Consider the following 22,607-nt stretch of genomic DNA (forward strand, 5'->3'; position numbering starts at 1 on the left):
TTAGCAAGTGAGATCAACAGCTTTTGCAGAGACATTTCAGCCTTTTGAGGACCCCTGTGACCTGTGAAGGAGGATCAAGAACGGCGGTAGGTTATAGGTATAGAGCCGGAGAGAGTCGCAAAAGGGTTATACGGTGGTTTCAAGAGAATCCTACACCTGTGTACAGGTTTTTTGACGGGCTGTTTCACTGTGTGAATGCGAAGGTCAGTGTGGTTCTCATCCCTTCTGCTTTGTAATATTGCGGATTTTGGTGCCGCAGGGCACAACATCTGTCATGGCTTAGCAAGGGGTAGTAAAGAAACCTTTACTTCATCTGCATGAGAGAGAGACCCGGAACGGACAAACAGTGGGCTCTTTTTGGTGATTAAACTCCTAGGGACACAGCTAGCGCAACTTAGTTCAAGATTGTATACATCTGCGTCAGCAACTTTTATATATGGTCCAGCCCAAATTAATTAAGGGCAAAGGAAAAGAGAAATACGCAGCTCTAGAATTGATTCAACCTACAGCAAAACATCTCTTGATTTACCTTTTCAAACTTCAAATAAGGCAACAATTGAGCTAATTTACTCCATCCCAGGGATCCAGAACCAGAAGTACAGAAAATGGGGAGAGACAAAAACTCATTAGGAAGATACTTCAAAGCAAACTATGAACTTCTCATGATAAAATGCCTTTTCTTTCATCCGACTTGATCAACGAACAGCTGCCGTTGAGTCATTCCGGAAAAGAACAATGCAGATTGTGTATAAACTGATGTCAGTAAGTGGTTCACGAACAGATGAATGGAAACAATATGAACACATGTGAATTATTCAATAGACCAGTAATGAGTTACTTAGAGGACTTAGAGGACCTGATATGACAATAATCAATCTATCCTCTGGTAAATTGGTTGGCTGAAGCTCACTGATTTAGGTGTTAGCTCTTCAAGCAAGGAATTAAATGTTCATAATTGATGGATAAGATAAGGCGTATCCAGCATACTCTCCCAACTGCACCTTCCAAGAATATTTTGCTAGTGCAACCAAGAATTTCATTCGTCTGGGGGAAACTGCATTGACTGGAAAAAAGAAATTTCTTCAAATATATATCCAATTCTAAAGAAGAGCAGTAAAAAAGTTCAAGAGATGCCCGTATATTCAGGTGCATCCAGTGTACAAGAAAAAAACTGGGAGGAATAAATCTACACTCAGATAGTGCATCAAGTGGGCCTTCTGTTAGTTACTCAACCTATGGCTTCAGAGATCAAATCAGAGAATCAAGGTTCACCATCTTGACATTATGAACAATGGTTATCGGGCTCGCCATTGGAAAATGCTTCCAAGAAAGAACAAAAGAAATGACTGCATAGTTTAGATGCAATACCTTTGTCTACTCTTCGTTTGACTTCAAGTATAGATGATGTTCTTTTATATATTCAACCACTTCGTCTTCAGTCAGATATTTTATAGAAAGCCCTCTTGAAATGCATTCCCTATAATAACAGCAGAAAGCAGAAGACTTCTCAGTATCAAATATTTTAATTGGCTACCGCAACTTCAACAAATGGATCACTCAGTACCTCACTCGTGTTGAACTTATCTGATTTGGAACAAGTTCATCCACCACTTTGATATTCTCCTGCAGGTAAATTCAGTAAGGGAGGAGAATTGGCTACTTTCAGAGCTACATTGCACTTAAACTATCTGAACTGACTATTTCATTAAATATGATGCTTCTTGTTTTAACGCTTTGAACCTTTAAAAAAAGTCAACTAAAGATGCATCAAATGCTGCACGTTGCAGCACAGTAAAACACAATCCAGATTGTTCGACAACTGGATCTAGAATTCTAGACTCTAGTCTAAAGAAAAGCACGTTTTTAGGGAAAAACTTTCTGTGGCAGCTCGGTCTAAATTGTCCCCACAAAGAGAAAGAAAGTTTAAGCAAGAGGAGTTACCCTGTAATCACTCAAAATGTCATCATCTGAAATTATCTTCTCAATTTCCTGTCCCTCCCTACGTATGCAAACCACGCCGTAATCCTTGCATATAATTCTTACCTGAAGCAATGACCAAAAAGTGTGATCCATCAATCACTGCTGCAACCCATTAACTCTCAGTTCACTTTCAATTAGTGCCCGTCATTTCACACATACCAACAATGGAAAACCAAATCTCATGTACAACTTAACAAGAAAATAGCACTTCAATCAGGCATGTAATAGTTGGATTTAAAGGAAGGAACTGTCTAGTCAGTCTCATCTCCTTCCTCATTTTAAAAACATCGGATATAATGACAGTTGAAAAAATAACTGTCGAAAGACCACCATGTCCAGCAAACTTTAGCATCGTGAGCTACAAGATAGAAATTGACAAATTGCATGCCCCATTAATGTGGACTGTATTAGGAAATATATCCACCTGGTCACGAATCCAAGCTCCAGGAACACCACAAGATTGGAGTAGATCAGAACCACAAACGAGCATGACTTTAAGGGAATCTGCATAAAAAAGAGACAGCGGAAGCTGTGAAATTGCCTCCCAGAAAACTTCTGATCCCTTGCATAAAATCAAACATTCCAGGAACTGTTACGGTTCTCCAGCAGCATTATGTTAGGTTGCAGACACCACTTTCTCCAGTGAACTTGGTCAGATTGAGTCCGTGGGAACCGTTGAAGCAAGGACAGGAAACCACATTCCCCACCTCCTCCTCAACATAGGTTTTTGGCAATCACCAAAACTGACTATATGAAGAGACAGAATAACCACCACTCTATGTAATAACTTTTCACTAGCATTGAGACTCACAACTGAACGGTTTTGTAGGCAAAAATCAACGATGCAATTTAATCAAATGAACTCTACCATATTTACCAAAGGATAGCTGCCGTTCCTGACACAAGATACTCTTCACTCTACATAAAACAGTCAGAGTGCGTTGGGAGGTGCTTTGATTTGCCTCCCATGAATCAACCATTACGAAGTCAGAACTCTTGCAGGCCAGATGACATAAACGTATCCGATGCTCAGCTGATATGAGACCCTACACAAGCACTTACTTCATTCGGTTACTGATCAGTGCTAAAATGAAAGGAAAGAAACAACACTAGTTTATTCTGTAGCTACAATGATGATAAAAAATACAAGCAAAAAGTCGAGAAATTTAATCAAGTAGTCTGTACAAATGCGAAGATAGACTATATCTCATTTTACATGTTGAGCCTCAACTGATCACCTTATTGTTAAGGATCAACCATCCAGACTAGATATTTACTTATACATATCATCCATCACAAATTTATTACTATCATGTCTAATAGTTCTTGACAAAACTTTACAAGGAATAGCTACTCCGTTTCTTCATAATTAGCACGAAATGACAGCAACATCTATGCACGTGACACAAGAATCCCTTCATTTCACGGATGCCAAATTTATGTTAAGAATCAACCTTTTGTTCACTGTTTCACCTGCCATGAAATTCCGACTGTTCCGTACATAATAACTTATTACCGTGTCACCTCCGCAAACCTATCAATATTACTTACTATTTGGTTACTTGCTACTCGACAAGTTACAGAGATTCACATACCCTTTTCTTGTATGCATTGTTGACAGGTGACATATAACCTCCAATGACAGAATACCCTTCTGCATTGAGTGCATCCCTTGCCAGCTCTAGGAAATTCACGTAAGGCATTAAGAAACAGAGTGGAAAATCCAAAGTTTGCTGAAGATGAGAAAACATCTTCAAGATCAGCACTAATTCTTTGCAAAATACATATTCAAACTAGTATGCATTAACCTAAACTGGATAACATGCAATCATTATATAACGTACATTATTCAAGAAATTCAAGGAGAGGTGCACGTCATGCACCCCCACTCACCGACACCAGAATCATCTAAAAGATCTTCCGGAAGACAGAGTTCATATTTTCACAGCGCTTAAAGACAGAGTTGGACATGCAATGTGTGACTATATTCATGATGGATGAACATGAGATACACCATAAAGATAGAATCTGGCGACAGTCTTAAACATACATAGTGGTGGAAGAAAAAAAGACTCAAAACAGAATGTGCTCAAGGGCACGAAGAAGCACCATTTATTAGCTTACACAGAGAAACCACACACCCAAAAATCATCAAATGGGTATCATTTTTTCCACCACCTCGTTCCTGGTGAAAGCCCTGATCATTCACTCGTACATGCCAAACTTAACTTGTGAGCGGAGCCAGGGAGTTACCGAATATGCGCAGATGCATATAAGTAGGAGGATTGAAACTTCCGGTCGCCACCAGAACCACGTACCCGTTTCTCCTGTCGCGAACGACGTAAAACCCAAATCACTTTCTTCGAATCAGCAACAAAATACGGCGCCCCCCAAGTTGGTGCAATATCAATGATCCCGAATGATGAACAGAAGAAAGAGCGATACATGAACGGACGAGAGCGACTTGCTCGCGTGCATCCGGAACCGAACACGGTTTCGCAAAAATTTCAAAACGATTCAGCCTCAGAAAGCCGAGCAACTCACGGTTCATCGGACGATCTCGGCGACAGTTTCTCCATCGGGAGGGGAACGTCCATCTTCTCGACGTCGAAAGCTAACAGGAAACGGGGGCAAGAATCAGCTAACGAACGCGGAATTCCCCGGAGCTCGCGTTCGGCGATGACAGCGCGACGGCGTTTGCAAAGGAGGGAGACGACCTCGCCGATCGAGATTGCGTACCGGAGAGAGAGAGAGAGAGAGAGAGAGAGAGAGAGAGAGAGAGAGAGGTTCGATTTGAGCTTTTCGGCCTTCGACGTGTTTGACGATTCCGATGGGAGTCGGAAAGTGGAAGGAAGAAGCGGCGTCGACCGCCGACGAGACCTTTGGCCCGTCGCATGGGAACGTCTCCGCATATCGTGAAAACTAAGCACTAACGCGCGCGCGTGCAATAAAAAATGAAAGGTTCAAATCAACACAGCTTAATAAATTTATTTTAAATTAATTTTATATTACAAAAAACCCCAAAAAGATATCTATTTTATGAATAACGTCGCAAGAAATTGCCAATTGAAAAATTAAGCAAAATTATTTTATTACGCAATAGTGGATTATTAGATAATGGAAAGAAATTATTGTTGGGAAGATTACTATGAGATTCAAATTTCAATACTGGAAAAATGTGAGAAAAATAATATTATGAAATTACCTATTTGCCCATGTACTAAATATTCGTAAAATAGATAATGAAGAATATTTGAGAGAAGAGAAAGAAATGATTGGTATCCCTAAAAGTAAGAAGGCTCTCTGTATATTTTTTTTATAACAGCATACATAATTACTTAACTATGTGCACGCATTAAGTCAAGTGCTTACATAATTTAAAAGGGTTTAAGATTTGAGAAAAAAGATAGATGCTAATGCATTAAGAAGTTGACGAGTTCTTAAACGATGAATTTTGTGCAGATATGATTTAAAATTAATCGAAAAATAAGAAAAAATTGTTTGAATTGCTAAAGATTCGACAAGTTCTTAAATTAACTACCAACATTATTTCTTAATAATTTAAGATATACTATTCTCTACATGATTTTTTTAAGAATTATATAATTTACCATGTCCACTAATCAATTGAATGGGAGGGATTTCTTCTCCACGAACTCATTAAAACTTATTGACTTTGTTTGTTTTACGGAAAATAAATAATTTGGACAATATTTTCCTAAAAAAGAATAACTTATATAGCTTACAAAAATGATTGAACAAAAAATATCTTCGCCTTGTTTGTTTCACGAAAAATGAATGATTTAGACAATATTTTTCTAAAAAGAATCACTTATATAGCTTACAAAAATGAATGAATAATTTTTTTTCATCATTTATAAAAATATTTAGATATAAATTGTCATCGACTAATTATTTTAAGCGATACAAGGGATCATTTTTAAAAAATTATTTTTCAAATAATTTATTTTTCGCGAAATAAATGGAGCTTTAATAAAGATTGAAATCCCTGGAAATCATCTCCAACCAAAGAAGTTACAATTTTTTCTCAGTGTGTAATGTGGACATACCTTTAAACTGTAACTTCCCATGCATGCACAAACCTTTGGTCTCCTGTCCATTCCAACTCTCCGCCTAAAGCTTAGCCCAGCTTTCACTTGTCTATGAACTGAACCTAAGCATCATCGTCACAACCCAACTGTTGCATTGCAATGGCTTCTGTATCAGCGACCCGAGGGTTGACATTACTCAGATTGGCTCGCATGTTCGGTTGCTCCTCTCGCGATGGTCATTGCGCTTCTGCCTCGCCTCCTCTTGCTTCTTCCTACGGTTTCCGAGTAAGCAGTGACAAGGGTTGAACCAAGCCTGCTCCAAATGACACTCGTGAACCATATATGAACCATATAACGTGCGGGCTTCACGCAACAGATTCCACATCGGCGGTACTCTTCGTATGTGCCTATAATCACTTCGAAGTATCCTACGTGGCTCTTGGTTTGCTGGCCCTTTTGGTACCACTGAAGAAACATTTTCCCATTGTTCACACAGAACTACAGAGAGCTACATCGCCAAAATCCTCCTTACTATAGCCATTCCATTGACTTGGATCATTCAAAAACCTACAATCCAGGAATTTTATGGCTATAACATTTCAATGTGAAAGAATTCTTACAAAACTACAGAAATTTTGGTGCAAACAGATAGAGTGTAATGCCGCTTGTAACCCTCAACCGTGAGACTCTAAAAATGGGAGTAAGCTAATCCACAGCAACAGGGGGTATGCGTCTGCTTCATGCCTTTGATTCGTTCTCTCTCTGTATTGTGTTGCACCGATCTACCATGGAGGGGTTGGGCTGGAGCTCAAAGCTAGCTGGATTAGGGGCTACATATTCTGGCCGATGATGGTAAGCACATTTCTCAAGCATGGTATGAGTGGGATCAGGTTGAACATAACCTTGCATCTGCCGTCTTAAACTTATTAACCTCAACTGAGCCAAGAACCAATAAAAAGCTGCAACGGAACATGAGACTTTGAGTCATGCAGACACAGCACACCTAAAAACTGGAATCAGCTGCAGCATGAGGAACGGCAGATTTTTATCAACTTAAGTACACGCCCCATAAAATATATATAATTTAATGGTCGTGAAAGAGATGTGCTCTTACATGTGCCAAGAAAACAGTTCACTGGAGCTGGCATGATCACTCAAGGAGGCTAATAGCAACCATTTTGAATGACAGATGGATTTTACAGCTTCAAGTCCAATTTGAGCATCCGCCCCCCAAAGACATTAAGAATATAGGACTATATGAAGTGGCCAGCTGTAATTGTTAAGAACATCACATGAACTATTTCTTTAGAGGTAAGACTAAAGAAACCACATAAACAAATTACACACCACAACTATAAAGCTCGGAGAAGACGAGCTGCAAAGGCCCCATCCAAGGAATGTTTAACTGGATTGGAGAAGTAGAAACCCCTTTCCGTTACAAATTCACAAGGGACATACTTGTCCGCAGGATCAACGCAGAACTCCTACAGGAAAAACAGCGAAAATGCCAACGATAGAGTTCTCAGCTATACCACAGGAAGAACAATGCAACCAAAATCAGCAGTCTTCCAACATCTTCAATTTGTTAACTTTCTTTGAAATCTAAAGGGTAAATGACACAAATGGTCCATGAACTTTGGCCCAATAGGCAACGTGGTTCCTGAACTCTGAATTTGTTCGATGTGGTCCCTGAACTTTAGTTCAATATCCAATGTCGTCCCTGGACTTTTAATTTGTTCACCACATCGAACAAATTCAGAGTTCAGGGACCACGTTGCATATTGGGCCAAAGTTCATGGACCATTTGTGTCATTATCCCAAATCTAAATGAGATGTGCTACTATCGTCATCCCACCATCATATCTCAATAACTAGTTAAAATTTAAACATGATATAACACAAACGTTCAACTTGACAATTATCATTGACATACCGGATGCCTGAGAAGAAATGCTGTCACTCTCTCCTCATTCTCTTCAGGATCAATGGAGCAAGTACTGTACACTAACACACCACCAGGCTTCACCAATCTTAATATCAAATGGAAAATTGAGGAATTAATTAGAGGAAAAAGGGCATAAGAGATAGGCTTCTCGGTGCCATGCACCCAATTTGAAGATGCATGCCCAGATTAGAGAGGAGAGTCACATGTTGGGGGGAGAGTTACATTTGAAACTTGACTTGCACCATCCACAGTCTTGTTCACTCACTTTTACTATAACTTATTCTGTGCTGAGATATGGGCATTGACTTCACATACATACATGTGGTAGGGGAATCTCTTTTTGGTATACTTATAACAGAGGGATTCCAGAAATAGATCAGAGAAACAGGATTTTTCATGACTTCAACAAACTCACTCAGGTTAGTAAGATTAACAAGTTCATCTCACGGGAAATGCACGGAAAAGAACTGAGATGGGATAACACAACAATGATTCTCAGGGAAAAGAAGTCGTCAGTCACACCTGGAGGCTGCATCAAGAAGTTCATTTTGCAGTTCCTTGAGCTCTTCCAGATCTTCTAAATTCTTATTCCACCGTAAGTCAGCTCTCTTCGAAAGCCCAAAGAAGATTTCGGCAGTCAGATAGATCATTTACCATTTGACGTCAACGTAACAGGACAATTCAACTCACACTTGTCTCACTCTAGCTCTATTTTGGCAACAATTGCCCACCTCCCAAATCAAGCTATCCCTTCGACCAAAACAAAAAATCAAGCTATCCCCTTTATGGACTTTGTCAATCCAATTAAGTCAAGCCTTAGGCTCATTTCCCATGCCACAGTAACAAATGGATGTGGGACAATTCATAAAATAAAATCATTAATATAATGTGACCAAGCACATGAGCTTAGGCGCTTCTTGGATATATGCCTAAACTTTAGAATATGATCCACAGTGTAAAAAAATTTAGTGTCATTTCAGCTTTAGAAAGACAAAAAGAGTTTGACCTTTCTTCTCCCTACTTTTTATTGAATTCTTTTTCCAGCTCTGACCACCCACTAGCTTTCTAATACTCCCACAACTATGTTTACAGCATGAACAACGATACGATCTACCCAGCCAAACAACAGAGATATCGGTTTAAATCTACCACTACACGCATGTCTGTCTATTTGTCTCTCTCTCTCTCTCTCTATCTTTAGTGCTTCCTACCTGTCTGTGATCTATGAAATTGGGCAATTTTAATAGAAGACTGTAATCAAGTTTATTATGGTACCCATAACTAACTTATAACTGTTAGAGCTCATTTGACGGAACTATGATCAGGTGACTTTAGAGACAAAGGATGGAAAAAGGTGGCCATTTACAGTATTGCTGTCAAGAAGGTATAAAATGCATCTAAGTGCATGTGTGAGCACAATATTATATAGAAATAAGATTTAAAGTAGCGACTGACAAGTTTGATAAGAGATACAGGGATTCAGGTGCCAATATGATATCTTTGGGACATAAAATGCCATCTATTTCCCAATAATAGAGAAGACAAGCAGTCTTCTAAGGATGATAAGGATTCCCACAAGTATTCTCATGAGTCATGATTCCATTTACAGTGTTTCCATGAGGACATATCAGGTGCATCCAATCTCAAGCAAAATCATCAGCAGATAATTGTTGCAGAAAATGTCTATGTTACCTTGGACAAAACACCCAGTCCAGAACATGGAGCATCCAACAAGACTTTATGGGCCTTCAGTGAGTTATTGCCCTTGTAAACGCAAAATAGCTATTAGACATGCTGAAGAAAACTTCTTTCTTCAAAAAGATAATAACTTACAGCAAAACCACGAAGATCTGCATGGACCGTAGTGATGACTCCATCAACCTGGTGCACCTTTGCAGTCTCTTGGAGGATTCTCAATCTTCCGCTGTTTACATCAATAGCAGAGATCATCCCTGAGACACACACAAGGTGAGTTCCCCAAACATTTCAATGATAAAATTAGTACTCTCTAAGAAATGTAGCCTCATCTTCTGCCTTGGAAACTCTTTTAAGTCTCCAGAATTTATGTTCTGACAAGAACAGTAGATTTATGAAAAGAGGATTCTGAACGAGAGACAGAGAGAGAGAGAGAGAGAGAGAGAGAGAGAGAGAGAGAGAGAGAGAGAGAGAGAGATGTAGTGTTTTATCAAAAAAGAGCATCTTGTATAAAAAATTATAAAGCTCATTTATATAGCATAAATGAAAATTCTGCTGAAACAATTAAAAGAAAAAGTGGGGAAGCGCTTATTCGTACTTGGTTAAAGCAATACCTTGTCCACTTAAACGGGATGCCATGTAGAGAGTCTTTCCTCCAGGAGCAGCACAACAATCAATAATGCAGTCGCTAGGTTGAGGATCCAAAAGCAAGACTACCAAACCTGTTTGAAATCATAATGGGCTGTCATTAGCCAAAATAAACAAGATGGAAAGCTGGAGCACGATTTAACTTCTCTGAGCTGCCCAGTAGTTCAACACACATTTGGTGAAAGAGTAGCTCAAATCCAGAACCACACATTAGAGTGGGACAAAAAGTTACCTGCACTCTCATCCTGGACTGCACATGTACCTTCTTTAAGCAATCCAGCTTGTATGATGATCTTGGTTAAGGGAAAAGAGAAACGTAAATTTCAAAACCCAAACAAAGGTAACACAAGATATTCTAAAGAAGGGTAAAATATATCAAGTAGTTGGTATCATGTAAATTGTAGGCATGGCCTCATTTCTTGGTATTGATTTTTAGAGCTTAAGATGTACAAACAACTTCAAGTTCATGAAACAAAGTCCCTACATGGATCAATACGATGTCCCCCAGTTTAATCTGAACTTGCCAACTACCCATAAAGGGTTTGAAGCCAGAAAAACCAAGGTGTGGCATTTAGCTCTTTTCAGCTATCCTAATTCCAGAAAGGAACTTTTTAAAGTCTCTTATAGGTAAATGAAATTAAAGCTTTATAGCCTTACTACCTGCATTCCAGTCTTAATTCGGACAAAGTCCTCCATATTTAAGGAACACTCGTACGGAACCTAAACCAAAGAAAGAAACTGCATCAGTTGTCAGCACACTGCACTTAATCAGCTGTCAGCACACTGCACTTAATTCAGGTACCAACCAACTGGAGAGAGAGAGAGAGGGGGGTTGAAGCCTAAGAAATCACGGTGCAAAATTCCTTCTTTCCATTCTGGAGGGTAATTAAGGCGAATATTTCGAATAATTGTAGCAAAGCAAATCAATGAGGTGTGGTCAGATTCATTTGGCACCAAGCATATCTCTAAATAATTTAGAAGGATAAGCATTTAGAACCTCCAACATGTCAAGCTGCTTCACAAGGTCAGCTCTTGTGACACCTTTTCCAGTATTTGCCCTGAGATGTCAATAACAGTGTAAGCTTTTCCTCCTATATTTTATGAAACTATATGTTTAAGAAACCAAAATTTAGAGAACAACCTTAAACTATAGCTGGGTTCACTGTTATTCCAAACCATCAGTTTTATTGCTTCTTCTCTCCCAAAGTACTTAGTCCAACGCCTTACCATCCACTACAAGATTTAAGCAAGAATAAAGAACTTGGCATGAGTAGCATGCTCTGTCAGATCACTAGCTATCTTGCATTTAATAAGAGCTATGTACCCATGTAGGATCATTGAGATGACAACAACAAAATAAGAAGGCAGAGAAACCTTTTCCAAAAAGACCAGATAAAAATAAATATTTCGTAAAACTCATTAGTAAGAGTTTCATGAAACAAAACATAAACACATTCACCATGAGATCTACTTGACCCTGCCTAGAATAACAAGAAGTGCATGTATAGTCGACCCAATGACGCTTGTTGACAAGGAAAGCAGTTTCAAGATTGTGGAAACTGACAAAAAGAGTTAGTCTGGTTATACTCTTCATGCAATGGATGAGGATGGTGTTTCAGATTATATCAAACAGGCATTCTTCTTAAGAAAAGTGGCAAGAGATGCAAACTCACCACAGGGTGAGAATAAAGAGTGGCAAGAGCACGTGCTTGTGCACGGTCATCACCTTCCAATTTAGGCAGTGGAAGAGCATCACTTTCCTGAGACCCAAAAGTTAAATGCATTAAACAGAGCCACCAAGTGATTCATCAGTATCTAGTGTAATTTGATATTAGACCTTTAGCCGGACTAGCTTCCTGAGAATACCATTCACCATGTTGCCAGCACCAGGTCTGAGGGCAACCTTAGCAAGCCTTACATTCTGCAATATATACAAAAATTGCAGCATGCAACCAACTTGAGGAAAAATATGAAGTTCCACATATATCAGTTGAGATTATTCGGAAAAGTTAAAATGATAAGAGTTTAATGGTACCTAAATAACCAGTTATACCTCATTTTAACGGGGCTGAGGTGCTGAGCTAGATAAAAGCATTGTTTACTGGAATATTAAGATTTTTGTTTGTCTAAACTAGTCATTGGAAACTCCATGAAAGTTTCCATATTGATAAGCGTGGCCACGTCAAGACATCCTGCTAAAAGTTGAATTAGCAGCATTTACCAGTCATCTGTGCGGCAGCTAGTTTAGCACAGGTAGTTTATAGTGTGCATGGAAGGGTCTAAAAACATTTCCAGTATCACTGCTCAAATCAAGGATAAACATTATTCTATCTTTTCTCACCAAAAAAATAAGGACAAATTGGTCACCAGCATTTCGAAATAGAGATTAAAAATGGCAACATCCAACTCAATGACCAATACAGTTACTTCTAACTAATAGAACCATTTGCCCTGTTTGATGGTAATCCTTCAGGACGAGGAGATACCTCATCTACAACAGCATAAGGTGGCATATCCAGCTTGACAATCTCATACATCCCGATCCGAAGAATCTGAGAAAAAAAGTTGGAGAATTAACCCTGAGCTCAATTTATCAAAAATTTTCTACTATTGTTAGCATTGTTCTAAAAAGTTCAAGAGGGTTCCATTGTATCTTTTTTTTTGGCCAAAAATAGTATCATGTCCGCTCACTTCACATGTGGCATTGACTTATCACCTGAAACCAAAGCATGAATGAGGACCAGATGATGGAGTCAATAAATCTTAATAGAGAAGGTGGCAGTCTAGTGTCTTCATTGATGCTATAAGCTGACGATCTTTGTCAATTTATAATCACTTGAAAGACAACCACTTTTTGTCAATTTGACCATACATTCAGTCTCTTTGAGCCATCCGGCAGTTATCATCTTCTTCCAAAAAATATTTTTCTCAATCAAAATATTGCACTCAAGTTCAAGAAAACTGAGGAAAAAGTTACCTGTAGAAGAAGTGGTTCCATGCTTCTAAACATGCTCTGGTCATGGCATAAAGACACGATCAAGTGATCAAGAAACCTTCTCCAACGGATGGTGCCTCCAACAACATCTGTGACCTATAGAGTGCAAAAAAATGTTATCAAAGATCTATTTCACACGACGAGTGAGGTTATATTGGAAAATTTCCCATGCCAAAATCATCTAGGTTGGTTTACATAAAAATAATTTAAAACTCTCGAAAGCATGAGAAATCGTTTCAATTAGCATAGGAGCGGCTGCATCCAAGAAACTTCAAGCTAGTGCCTTCTGCTGCCTAACTAAATCTAGCATGAAAGAAATGGCAGAAGCGCGATCAACAGCATAATGGGAGAAGAAGAGGAGACCAATCTCAGATCGCGATCATCCAACTCGCGGGTGCGGAAGCCGAGAGTTCGTTCGACATAGCCCATCTCGTTGTCGCCAGACCCTTTCCCTCTGTCATTCAAGAGGTCAGCGAAAGCACCGCCCAGCTCTATTCTCATCAATCTGACCGCAGATACTGTGGAAGACAAGTAAAGAAATTCATCCCACCGGGTGACCCAAAAAACATAGAGATATCGAATACGCATCTAAACACACTCCAAAGTAGAAGGCACAGGCATAGCGCCAAAGCTCGACGTGAACAAAATTCAAGTGTACGCGTCCTCTTATATACCAGCTCTGTGAGGGGAGACCTCCGAGTTCAGCTTCTGGGTTTTGTGCGAAGGAGAAACAGGACCTGTGAAATTCACCTTCCATGAGTTGATAAACATTGCATCGAATCACTGAATCATCTCGCGCGGAAAACAACAGTAGCGCTGCATTGTGGACTCAAAATCAACGCATTGGTTGCTCGATGAACGAAGAAACACGCCACACAAGACCAACTACACACAGCAACGTCTCTCGAATTCGGTGAGATTGACCGTGACCGATGCCTTCCTGATTTCGTTCTCCATGACGAATTCAGCGGGAGAGAGAGAGCATTTTACCTCTTCTTCGAGCAGTATCCGAAGCGTTCGAACGGAGATTCCTCTCGGCGAGCTTCAACGGCCGACTCGATGAACGAGAAGAAGATGAAGATGAAGAAGAAGAAGAAGAAGAAGGTGGTTGGGGAGTGCGTGTGGAGAGAGTGACGCCGAGACAGAGCGTGTGCGCCATTGATGTGGAACAGCGAGCTCGCGAGTCTAGTCGGACATTCCACCGGCGCGACATTATCCTGCGACAAAATTCTGAATTTATAAGATTGACGTGATGATTAATTTATTTTATAATCAAAACAATTTCTAATTTTTTTTTATAGTCAGACTTTTATTTAAAAGTTAAACGATATAAAAGCCAAACTAAACATATTCACAGTGAATTACGTGAGACTCGATGCATACGATCCACACTAACATCCTCATGTGGAAAAGAGCACTCTCTGATGAATATTTTTGTAGGTCTAATTCCCTAAAAAAATCCCCAATTTTAGGTCTGGTCCCGATTTTTCTCCAAATTTTTTTTTGTCTAAAAGAAGAACCCTCATTTTAGGTTCAGTCCCAAATTTACCATAAACTTTTTTTTTGTCTAGGAGAAAAATTACTTAACTTTTACTCTAGTTTCAAACCTGCCCCCATTGACTCTTCGTCCAAAAATCACTGTTAGCTGTGATTAATTTTCATATCCTAGAACGGTTTCATTTTCGAGATAGTTTTTCATGTCACATTGCTGATGTGAATTTGTTGTCAACATGAAATTGTCACGTCAAGTTGGGATTGTACCACAGGGGTTGATTAATTGAGAATGGATTGAAAATTGGTGATTTTTTTTTTTACAAAACAAAATTCATGGCAGATTTGGGACTAGACTATAGTTTGGGGTTTTTCAAGTCTGGATCTAAAGTTTGAAGTTTTTTTTGAAACAAAAAAAAGTTTAGGACAAAATGTGGATTGGATCTAATGTTGGGGTTTTCTTAGGGAATTATGCCTATTTTTGTAAGAAGCTTTAACTTCTTGGGCTATTAATGAAAATAAGCCTTTTCGTTATTTTGAGATTTACTCTAAAGCCATCAAGCCATCTTATTAGGCTAGAGTTTATGATTAATAATGTTGGCCCTGCTTCGCTTAAAGATATCAGTAGATCACCTTGCTAATCTTGGAATCGAAAAGCGCTTGGATATTAGTTTCTTTTCATTACCTCCTATAGAATTACTTTATGTTTTATTAGGTGATAAAATAGGAATAATAGATTTACGACATTAATTCTTTGTATTTGGCTTTAGCCCGTTTCCATATAAGATAAAGTGAGTGTTTTCGGAATGCAAATATGAAGTAAAAATCCGAGAGAGAGAAAGAAATATCAGAAGGGGACTCCTTCATTTAATAAACCGATGCTGCGTCAACATTCACGGACATAGGCATCGATGCCACGCCGACCGCCGACGCAGCATCTCCGGAAGGTGCAGAGCAAACAAAGACAGAGACCATAGCTATCCAGATTCATTTCCTAGAACCAAAGACAAACAGAAAAAGGGGAAAACAGGAAGTCCTCCCTGGACTTGCTCTCCTGGCGCCCTTCAGTGGCGGTCGATCTCGGCCAGGATACGGGCCAAAGCATCCGCAGACAGCGGCTTCTCCAGGCAGTCGTCGGCTCCAGCTTGCATCATTTCCGGCCTGTCAGTCTCGAGCTCTCCGGACGTCAGGCCGACAATCTTGGTTCGCACGCCCCTCTCCCTCATTAGCCGTATGGTCTGCCACGAGAAACCCTGGTGAGATGTCTTGGCATGTGCGAATCGAAAAATCGAAAAGACACAGCACGCAAGGTTCAGGAATAAATTGGCAGCAAAACTAAAGTTCTTAGTTTTAAAAGGCTTTTGTGCGTTCTCATCCTAGAACTGTTCCTCATGCATATTCGAACCTGCGTTGGCTGCGTTGCCAACCAAGATTCTATGCCATCGTGCTAGAACTGCTATCTGACCAAAGACAAAATAAAGATGAAAGAATGAGGACTTTAGCTTCTTGTTTAGCTACATGGGGCTAATATATGATCTTCTCTGGTCGGAGTAAGATCTTAGGACAATCACATTGTCGCAGGAATTAGTCTCGCAGGACCATTCCTTTGCGCTCTTTTACCTCGAGACCACTCATGTGATGCATGTATCTGTCGACGAGGATCAAGTCGTAATGCGCTTCGGTGAGCTCAAGCGCCTCCTGCCCGCTTCCAACCATCTTTGTTTCGACACCGACTGATTCCAGCCTGTGATACACTATAAGCCGGCACACAGTCACTCCATCTACCACGAGCGCGGTCAAGGGTTTCCTGAGAACCAGCTCAGCCCACCTGCAGCCACGTTCATGCCCCGGCAAATTACTGCTTGAGGTCTCATTTCTTTCAGTCGAATCTGGCGCCGCACCCATGATTTTTTTCCCACTTTGCAAGCACCTGTTGAACCGCCGCGTAATGTGAATAGCATAAGAAAATTGAGGGGGTAAAACAATGTTTTTTAAGCTGTTTGTAATAAAGGATAAGAGGGAGAGGGCATGGTTATAAGCTTGGGAACATGATGACACATGAAATATTTCAATCAATCAATACATGCATAAAAAAAAGGCGATACACCATGCATAAAGTCCTTGATTGGGGGCTGCAAGTAGGAAAAAATGGTCGCAGAAAGCATACAGTCTATATCACGAAACGAAGCTAATCGTCGCATAAAGCGCGCTTACCTTCGAACTTCTCGAGTTCTTTTGGAGTTGATGCCTGTACAGGTGCTTGGTACTGCCTTATATAGGTGGAACGGACTCCGCGTACTCTGGAAACTGCCAAATTTGGTAGTAAAGGAGCATGTAATTTTAAGAGAAGGAAATCTGGAGCAGCATCGAAAAAGGTACGTGGTCAATGGCTCGAAATAATTGCCGAATCCGATACCAGAGATTTTTTTTCACTTTTGCAATAAATTGCCCGGGTTTTCTTGCGCTTTTGGCATTAAAATTTAAGAATGTCCTAGATATTTTCACGCACTCAACGAGCCGTGGCAGATTTTAACTTGTCTTGAGGCTGTGCAATCTCAGGATATGAAGTTACTGCTGCCAGTGAAGCTAAAAGGCCTGCATAGGTTAAGGCACCATCTTAGAAAAAGGATCTATCAACACCTGATAACAGATGTGTACTTGAATCTTCATGAATCCATTAAGTCGATATTTCAAAAAATTCATATTTGTTCATCCTCGGCCATATGCCTCTTACACTTGGCATTGTGTGTTTGAACGATTCACGGTTGTAGACTTAGCAGTTTTGCAGTATGTTCGACAGCGTAAGTGATAATAACAGGCTAAAGCGCTTCTACCGCTTAATGTTCGCCACTGTCATGAGATAACATTGCGAACATTTCCTTCAACTTTTTTCTTCAAGTACTCATACTATTCTTCTGTGTTAAGTCGGTTGAGGGTGATAGTAGAGTCAGAAATATCATTTGAGTGAGCTAATTGAGATTTAGATCAACCCCGAATCTTGATAAATGATAATGTCATTTCCATGATGGTTATTGCTAATTTTTCTTCTTCTCTTTGTGGTAATACATATGCCGAGTTCGATTAGTTCATTACTAAACTGTGCTGCCTCCTAGAAATATGATCTACTTTTCTTTCAGTTGCTGCATCAGTCATCGAATTGATCATCGAAAGCAATTTCACATGTTCACTTGGTATGAACAAGAGGGATTTTCCAATGCTTCTTGCGAGTGTTGGATCCCATCGATAGTTTGCTCCTGGATTGCAACCCAGCGCAAGGGACTCTTGACCTTGAGCTGAAGCTTTCACCATCAGACTTAAAAGCTTCCTGAGCTACAATGGGGTTAACACAACTCAGAACACCGGTATCCATCCGAAGATTGGACGAGCCCTCTCGTTCGAATCAGGCATGTGTTCTACTCGGCCACGTGAAGAATCTACATTCTGGTCTGTGGGACTTAACTCGCAGTTCGGAACCACGGACTCGGCTTTAGAAGTCTCGATACATGTCATTTTGTGAGTTCTGAAAACAAATATCCTAGTTCAATCATCGTACACAAGCATTACACTTGAAATAGCTTTTCAATTTTCAGAACTTTTATAAGTTAAATGACTATTTCGATCAAGCGGGAAATTTCCTGGTTTTTATGTCGGATTTGAAAGCCAAACCAAACATATTCATAGTGAAATTACATGAGTCTAATTGACAGCAAAATTAGTCAAAAGTGCAAGAAAGTGCTACTTACTAGGAGAATGATCAAGCCCTTATAAAGTAAAGTCTCATGTATCACTCTAAACCTTAATGACGAGTTTGTTATTATATGTTTATCAAGATCGATTAGTCATTGGAAAATGAATTATCACTCTTCCGGCTTTTGCCTCAATCCCACCATAAATTCTTGACATGGAAGTTTAATTTCGTAATTGAAATTTCTTACTTCATTTATCCTGACAAATTTCCCAAGTTTTTATACTTCTGTACAGTTTTTTGAAACAAACACCAGAAGCCATATATGAACTCAAGAACATATTGAAAAACGTCATGGGATAACTAGGTGAAAAGAAAACTCTCTCCATGACCAATCTCAGCATGGCCATTTCAATTACTTGCCTGAATTCATTGGAGAACCATGTCAAACCCTATCGCACCGAAATGGAAGATGTGGTGTCTTGGTTTTTCCGTTCCAGCTTCAACCTTCAGACATCTTATTCAGAATAAAACAACATTAAAACAAATGCCCCAGTGCCGCGATCGATCACAGTGGACTACATCTTCGAACTATCAGGAAACGAATCTGTGCCGCACATCAAACAACTTCCTCGGTATCAATTGATGAAACAGAATCTAGCTGGGGTCCAGTTGCAAGGTGAACTTATTTGATCGAGTCGTCGAATGGGATTCAAATGCGGAGGCGTGAGTAAAGGAGAGGAGCAGAGATCAAACTGATGTGATTACGTTAAGTTTCACCAGGAGGCCGACCTCTAACAATTCATGGGAATGAACAACGTTGTTCTCGTCCAGCAAACAAGACTGTCATTTTTCTTTACGAAGATATTCATTCATTAAAACTGCAGCATTTCCACTTCATTTTGAAGAGTACTCTTTCATGGATTATTTTGTGGGAAGCTCCAACTTCATGAGTCATTATTGAAAATCAGCTCTTCGGGAATGCATGAAGTAGAAATCACGCAGAGAGAGCGAGAAATCGAAAGGGGACTCCTTTACTTAATGGACTGATGCCGAGGCCAACATTCCCAGACATGGGCCGCCAAACCCCGCTGACTGCTGACGCCCCACCTTAATACAAGCTGCTGAGCGAACTTAGACTACCTATCGAGACTTATTTCCTAGAAACTAAGACAACAGGACAATGAAAAATGGAGCCCCCGGGACTTGTTCTGCCGACACCCTCTAGCGGTGGTCGATCTCATAGTCGATCTCAGCTTGGATATCGGCCAAAGCATCCTCGGACAGCGGCTTCTCCAAGCAGCCATCAGCTCCAGCATCCATCATTTCCACCCTATCCATCGCAATCTCTCCGGAGGTTAGGCCGATGATCCTGCTTTGCACGCCCCTCTGCCTGATTCGCCGTATGGTCTACCACAAGAACATATACAAGTAGAACCCAGTTAGATGTCTTGGCATGCGAAATGAAGAATGAAAAGACAGCACGCACGGTTTAGTGATAAATTGGTAGTGAAACTAAAGTTCCTAGTTTAAAAGGCTTCTGTGCATTCTCATCCTAGAACTGCTCTTCATGCATATTCGAGCCCGATTTGCGAATCAAGATTCTATGCCATCATGCTAGAACTGCTATCTGACCCCCAAAAAAAAAGAATGAAGAGAAATTTAGCTTCTTGTTTAGCTACATGGGGCAGATACATGATTTTCTCAGGTCAGAGTAAATTCCTGGGACAGTCACATTGTCTCAGGAATAAGTCTCGCAGAACCTTTCCCTTTCGTTCCTTTACCTCAGGACCGCTCGTGTCATACACATAGCTGTCGACGAGGATCAGGTCGTAATGCGCTTCGATGAGCTCGAGCGCCTCCTGCCCACTTCCAACCATCTCTGTCTCGACGCCGACTGATTCCAGCATGTCATTCGCTATGAGCCGACACGCAGTCACTCCATCCACCATGAGTGCGGTCAAGCTGTTCCTGAGAACCAGCTCAGCCAACCTGCAGCCACATTCATACCCCACTGAATTACTGCTTGTGCTCTCATTATCAGCCGAATCTGAAGACGCGCCCATCATTTTCCCCACTTTGCAAGCACCTGTTGAACCACCGAGTAGTGCGAACAGCATAAGGAAATTGAGCGGAAAAGTAATGGTTTTAAAGCCGTTTGTGGAAAAAGTAAGAGGGCAAAGTTATAAGCTTAGGAAAACGACGATAAAAAACGAAATATTTCAATTTATCAATACATGCATCGAAAATGGAAAGGGGAAAAACCATGCATAATGTCCTTGATTAGGTGCTGCAATCAGGAAAAAAACGGCCTCAGAAAGAATACAGTCATTATCATGAAACGATGGTAATCAAGGCATAGAGCGTGCTTGCCTTCAAACTTCTCTCAGTTTTTTGGAGTTGATGCCTGTACAGGTACTCGGCAAGGCCTTACATAGGTGAAACAACTTGGCATCCTCTGGAAACCGCCATATTTGGTAGGAAAAAAAGCATGTACTTTTAAGAGAAGAAAATCCGGAGCAGCATCAAAAAGTTACATGGTCAACGGCTCGAAATAATTGCCGAATCGGATGCCATTTCTGTATCTCTTTTGCAATCAATAGCCAAGGTTTTCTTGCACCTTCTGGCGTTGAAATTTAAGAATACCCTGGATTCAATCACACGCTCAACGCGCCGCAGGCAGATTTTAACTTGTTTTCAGGCTATACAATCTCAAGAATTGAAGCTACTACTGCTAGTGAAGACAAAAGGCATGCAATGTTAAGGCGCTAACTTAAAAAAAAAAAAAAAGGATCCATCAACACCTAATAACAGATATGTACTTGTTTTTCATGAATCCGTTAAGTCGATAAATAAAATAAAAAAAATTCATGACGTTTTCAGCACCCGGCATTATGTGTTTGAACGGTTCACAGTAGTAGACTCAGGAGTTTTGCATTATATTCGACAGCGCTAGTGATGATAGAAGGCTGAAAGCGCTTCTGCCGCTTAATGTTAGCCACTGTCATGAGATAACTTACGAACATTTCTTTCAGACTTTTCTTCTTCAAGTATTCACAATATTCTTCTGTGTTAGGTCTGTCGAGGCTGATATTAGAGTTGGAAATATCCCTCGAGTGAGCATTCGGATCAAACCCGAATCAACACTCGTATCAAATCAATACTCGATTTTCTGATGCTTCTTGCGAGAGTCGTATTGAATCAATAGTTTGCTCTTGGATTGGAGCACAGCTTCAGGGACAGTTGACCTTAAGCTGAAGCTTTCACCATCAAACTCAAAAGCTTTTTGAGCTTCAATGGTTAAAACAACTCATAACACTGATGTCCATCTGAAGACTAGATGAGCCCTCTAAATCGTATTAGACACATGTTCTGCTCGGCCACGTGAAGAATCTACAATCTGGTCCGCTGGACTGAACTCGCAGTTCGGAACTGCAGACTTGGCATTAGATGTCGCGGCACGTGTCATTTTGCGAGTTCCAGAAACAGTCTCCTAATTTATCGTAGCACACAGCCCTTAAAACTCGAAACGTGATCAACTTGCTTCATTGCATCAAAACCTGTGTCGACGGACCGGCACAAAACCTCCTGTAGAAACGACTCATCCTAGGCATCTGCTTCTCCAGACGTTGCCACTACATCGAAGGGTCATAACTCGGATCGCGCCAAAACTTAATCAGATCGATTTGCAATACAAGGAGCCAGATTAGAGGCTTTTTCTATTTCTAAGTAGAAAGAATAGTTGATAAGGACACAAAATTTTTGTTCCCAGAATAGAAATTTGTTTGATAGAGTAGATCTAGAATTCGTATATCGGCAAACGGGCGGGTGGCAGCCGCATGTAGCGAGAGTTAGCTTTTAAAAGAATTGCTATTTCTGTTTCTGTTCTAGAAATAGAAAGTTTCTACTTTTCATTTATGTTCCAAACTTATTTCAGAGCTAAAACTTTGTCCCAGAAATAGAAAAATGAAATTGCGTTGCCAAACGGACTTCTGTTCTAAACATATTCTCGAGAACAGAAAAATAAATAACAGAGAAATAGAATGGTTATTATTCGTGCCTTAGCATATGTTTCTTTAGGAGAGTACTAGCTTGGTGATATTAAAATTCAAAATT

General features: G+C 40.2%; 4 protein-coding genes across 13 annotated transcripts; all 4 read right to left on the reverse strand.

Annotated features, from left to right (window-relative positions):
• Positions 1-782: 782 nt before the first annotated feature.
• On the reverse strand, positions 783-6,369 carry LOC115665480 (nicotinamide/nicotinic acid mononucleotide adenylyltransferase). Of its 7 annotated transcripts, XM_056305707.1 has the most exons (9): positions 4,525-4,919; positions 4,234-4,307; positions 3,576-3,661; positions 2,849-3,026; positions 2,405-2,484; positions 1,942-2,043; positions 1,565-1,623; positions 1,369-1,477; positions 783-1,063 (listed from the first exon to the last, which is right to left on the reverse strand). In XM_056305707.1, exons 1-8 carry the CDS (start codon positions 4,890-4,892, stop codon positions 1,375-1,377), a joined length of 1,050 nt encoding a protein of 349 aa, XP_056161682.1. In that variant the 5' UTR covers positions 4,893-4,919; the 3' UTR covers positions 783-1,063; positions 1,369-1,374. The 7 variants fall into 7 exon arrangements, with proteins under 7 accessions (XP_056161682.1, XP_056161689.1, XP_056161708.1 ...); XM_056305733.1 differs by lacking the exons at positions 783-1,063; positions 4,525-4,919 and adding an exon at positions 6,051-6,366 and having other exon boundaries at positions 1,065-1,477; XM_056305720.1 differs by lacking the exon at positions 783-1,063 and having other exon boundaries at positions 1,065-1,477; positions 4,426-4,922.
• A 408-nt stretch (positions 6,370-6,777) lies between these two features.
• Positions 6,778-14,534, reverse strand: LOC115665976 (uncharacterized). 4 transcript variants are annotated; one of them, XR_008815049.1, is made up of 18 exons: positions 14,306-14,534; positions 13,990-14,052; positions 13,679-13,833; positions 13,298-13,411; positions 12,807-12,872; positions 12,158-12,241; positions 11,994-12,080; positions 11,462-11,553; positions 11,318-11,378; positions 10,981-11,040; positions 10,553-10,613; positions 10,287-10,394; positions 9,811-9,929; positions 9,670-9,741; positions 8,500-8,585; positions 7,966-8,062; positions 7,147-7,302; positions 6,778-7,052 (listed from the first exon to the last, which is right to left on the reverse strand). XR_008815049.1 is itself a non-coding variant. In XM_056305674.1 (18 exons), exons 1-17 carry the CDS (start codon positions 14,526-14,528, stop codon positions 7,385-7,387), a joined length of 1,680 nt encoding a protein of 559 aa, XP_056161649.1. In that variant the 5' UTR covers positions 14,529-14,534; the 3' UTR covers positions 7,147-7,302; positions 7,380-7,384. The 4 variants fall into 4 exon arrangements, 3 of the variants coding, with proteins under 3 accessions (XP_056161649.1, XP_056161655.1, XP_056161661.1); XM_056305674.1 differs by lacking the exon at positions 6,778-7,052 and adding an exon at positions 7,380-7,516; XM_056305680.1 differs by lacking the exons at positions 6,778-7,052; positions 12,158-12,241 and adding an exon at positions 7,380-7,516.
• A 1,336-nt stretch (positions 14,535-15,870) lies between these two features.
• Positions 15,871-16,711, reverse strand: LOC115664331 (two-component response regulator 24-like). The gene is made up of 2 exons (XM_030586273.2): positions 16,427-16,711; positions 15,871-16,071 (listed from the first exon to the last, which is right to left on the reverse strand). The coding sequence occupies exons 1-2, from the start codon at positions 16,709-16,711 to the stop codon at positions 15,871-15,873; spliced, it is 486 nt and encodes a 161-aa protein (XP_030442133.1).
• Positions 16,712-19,715: 3,004 nt separating this feature from the next.
• On the reverse strand, positions 19,716-20,560 carry LOC115664322 (two-component response regulator 24-like). The gene is made up of 2 exons (XM_030586265.1): positions 20,276-20,560; positions 19,716-19,901 (listed from the first exon to the last, which is right to left on the reverse strand). The coding sequence occupies exons 1-2, from the start codon at positions 20,558-20,560 to the stop codon at positions 19,716-19,718; spliced, it is 471 nt and encodes a 156-aa protein (XP_030442125.1).
• Between the last annotated feature and the right edge of the window lie 2,047 nt (positions 20,561-22,607).

The sequence above is a fragment of the Syzygium oleosum genome, unplaced genomic scaffold (genome assembly GCF_021117445.2).
Source record: "Syzygium oleosum isolate NSW1041296 unplaced genomic scaffold, Sole_v2.1 Sole_v2.02, whole genome shotgun sequence".
Lineage (NCBI taxonomy): Eukaryota > Viridiplantae > Streptophyta > Magnoliopsida > Myrtales > Myrtaceae > Syzygium > Syzygium oleosum.

What these genes read in the sequence shown, in the direction of transcription:
- LOC115664331 (XM_030586273.2), bottom strand. Translation starts at nt 16,711, where the DNA reads ATGGGTGCGGCGCCAGATTCGACTGAAAGAAATGAGACCTCAAGCAGT. An exon ending in ATCACATGAGTGGTCTCGAG is followed by an intron (nt 16,072 to 16,426) that starts GTAAAAGAGCGC and finishes GCACATGCCAAG; the next exon opens with ACATCTCACCAGGGTTTCTC.
- LOC115665976 (XM_056305674.1), bottom strand. Translation starts at nt 14,528, where the DNA reads ATGTCGCGCCGGTGGAATGTCCGACTAGACTCGCGAGCTCGCTGTTCC. An exon ending in GGTCTCCCCTCACAGAGCTG is followed by an intron (nt 13,834 to 13,989) that starts GTATATAAGAGG and finishes TGTCTTCCACAG; the next exon opens with TATCTGCGGTCAGATTGATG. An exon ending in GAACCCAGCTATAGTTTAAG is followed by an intron (nt 11,379 to 11,461) that starts GTTGTTCTCTAA and finishes TTGACATCTCAG; the next exon opens with GGCAAATACTGGAAAAGGTG.
- LOC115665480 (XM_056305707.1), bottom strand. Translation starts at nt 4,892, where the DNA reads ATGCGGAGACGTTCCCATGCGACGGGCCAAAGGTCTCGTCGGCGGTCG. An exon ending in CCGAGATCGTCCGATGAACC is followed by an intron (nt 4,308 to 4,524) that starts GTGAGTTGCTCG and finishes CGTTCGCGACAG; the next exon opens with GAGAAACGGGTACGTGGTTC. An exon ending in TATGCATCTGCGCATATTCG is followed by an intron (nt 3,662 to 4,233) that starts GTAACTCCCTGG and finishes TGAATTTCCTAG; the next exon opens with AGCTGGCAAGGGATGCACTC.
- LOC115664322 (XM_030586265.1), bottom strand. Translation starts at nt 20,560, where the DNA reads ATGATGGGCGCGTCTTCAGATTCGGCTGATAATGAGAGCACAAGCAGT. An exon ending in ATGACACGAGCGGTCCTGAG is followed by an intron (nt 19,902 to 20,275) that starts GTAAAGGAACGA and finishes TTCTTGTGGTAG; the next exon opens with ACCATACGGCGAATCAGGCA.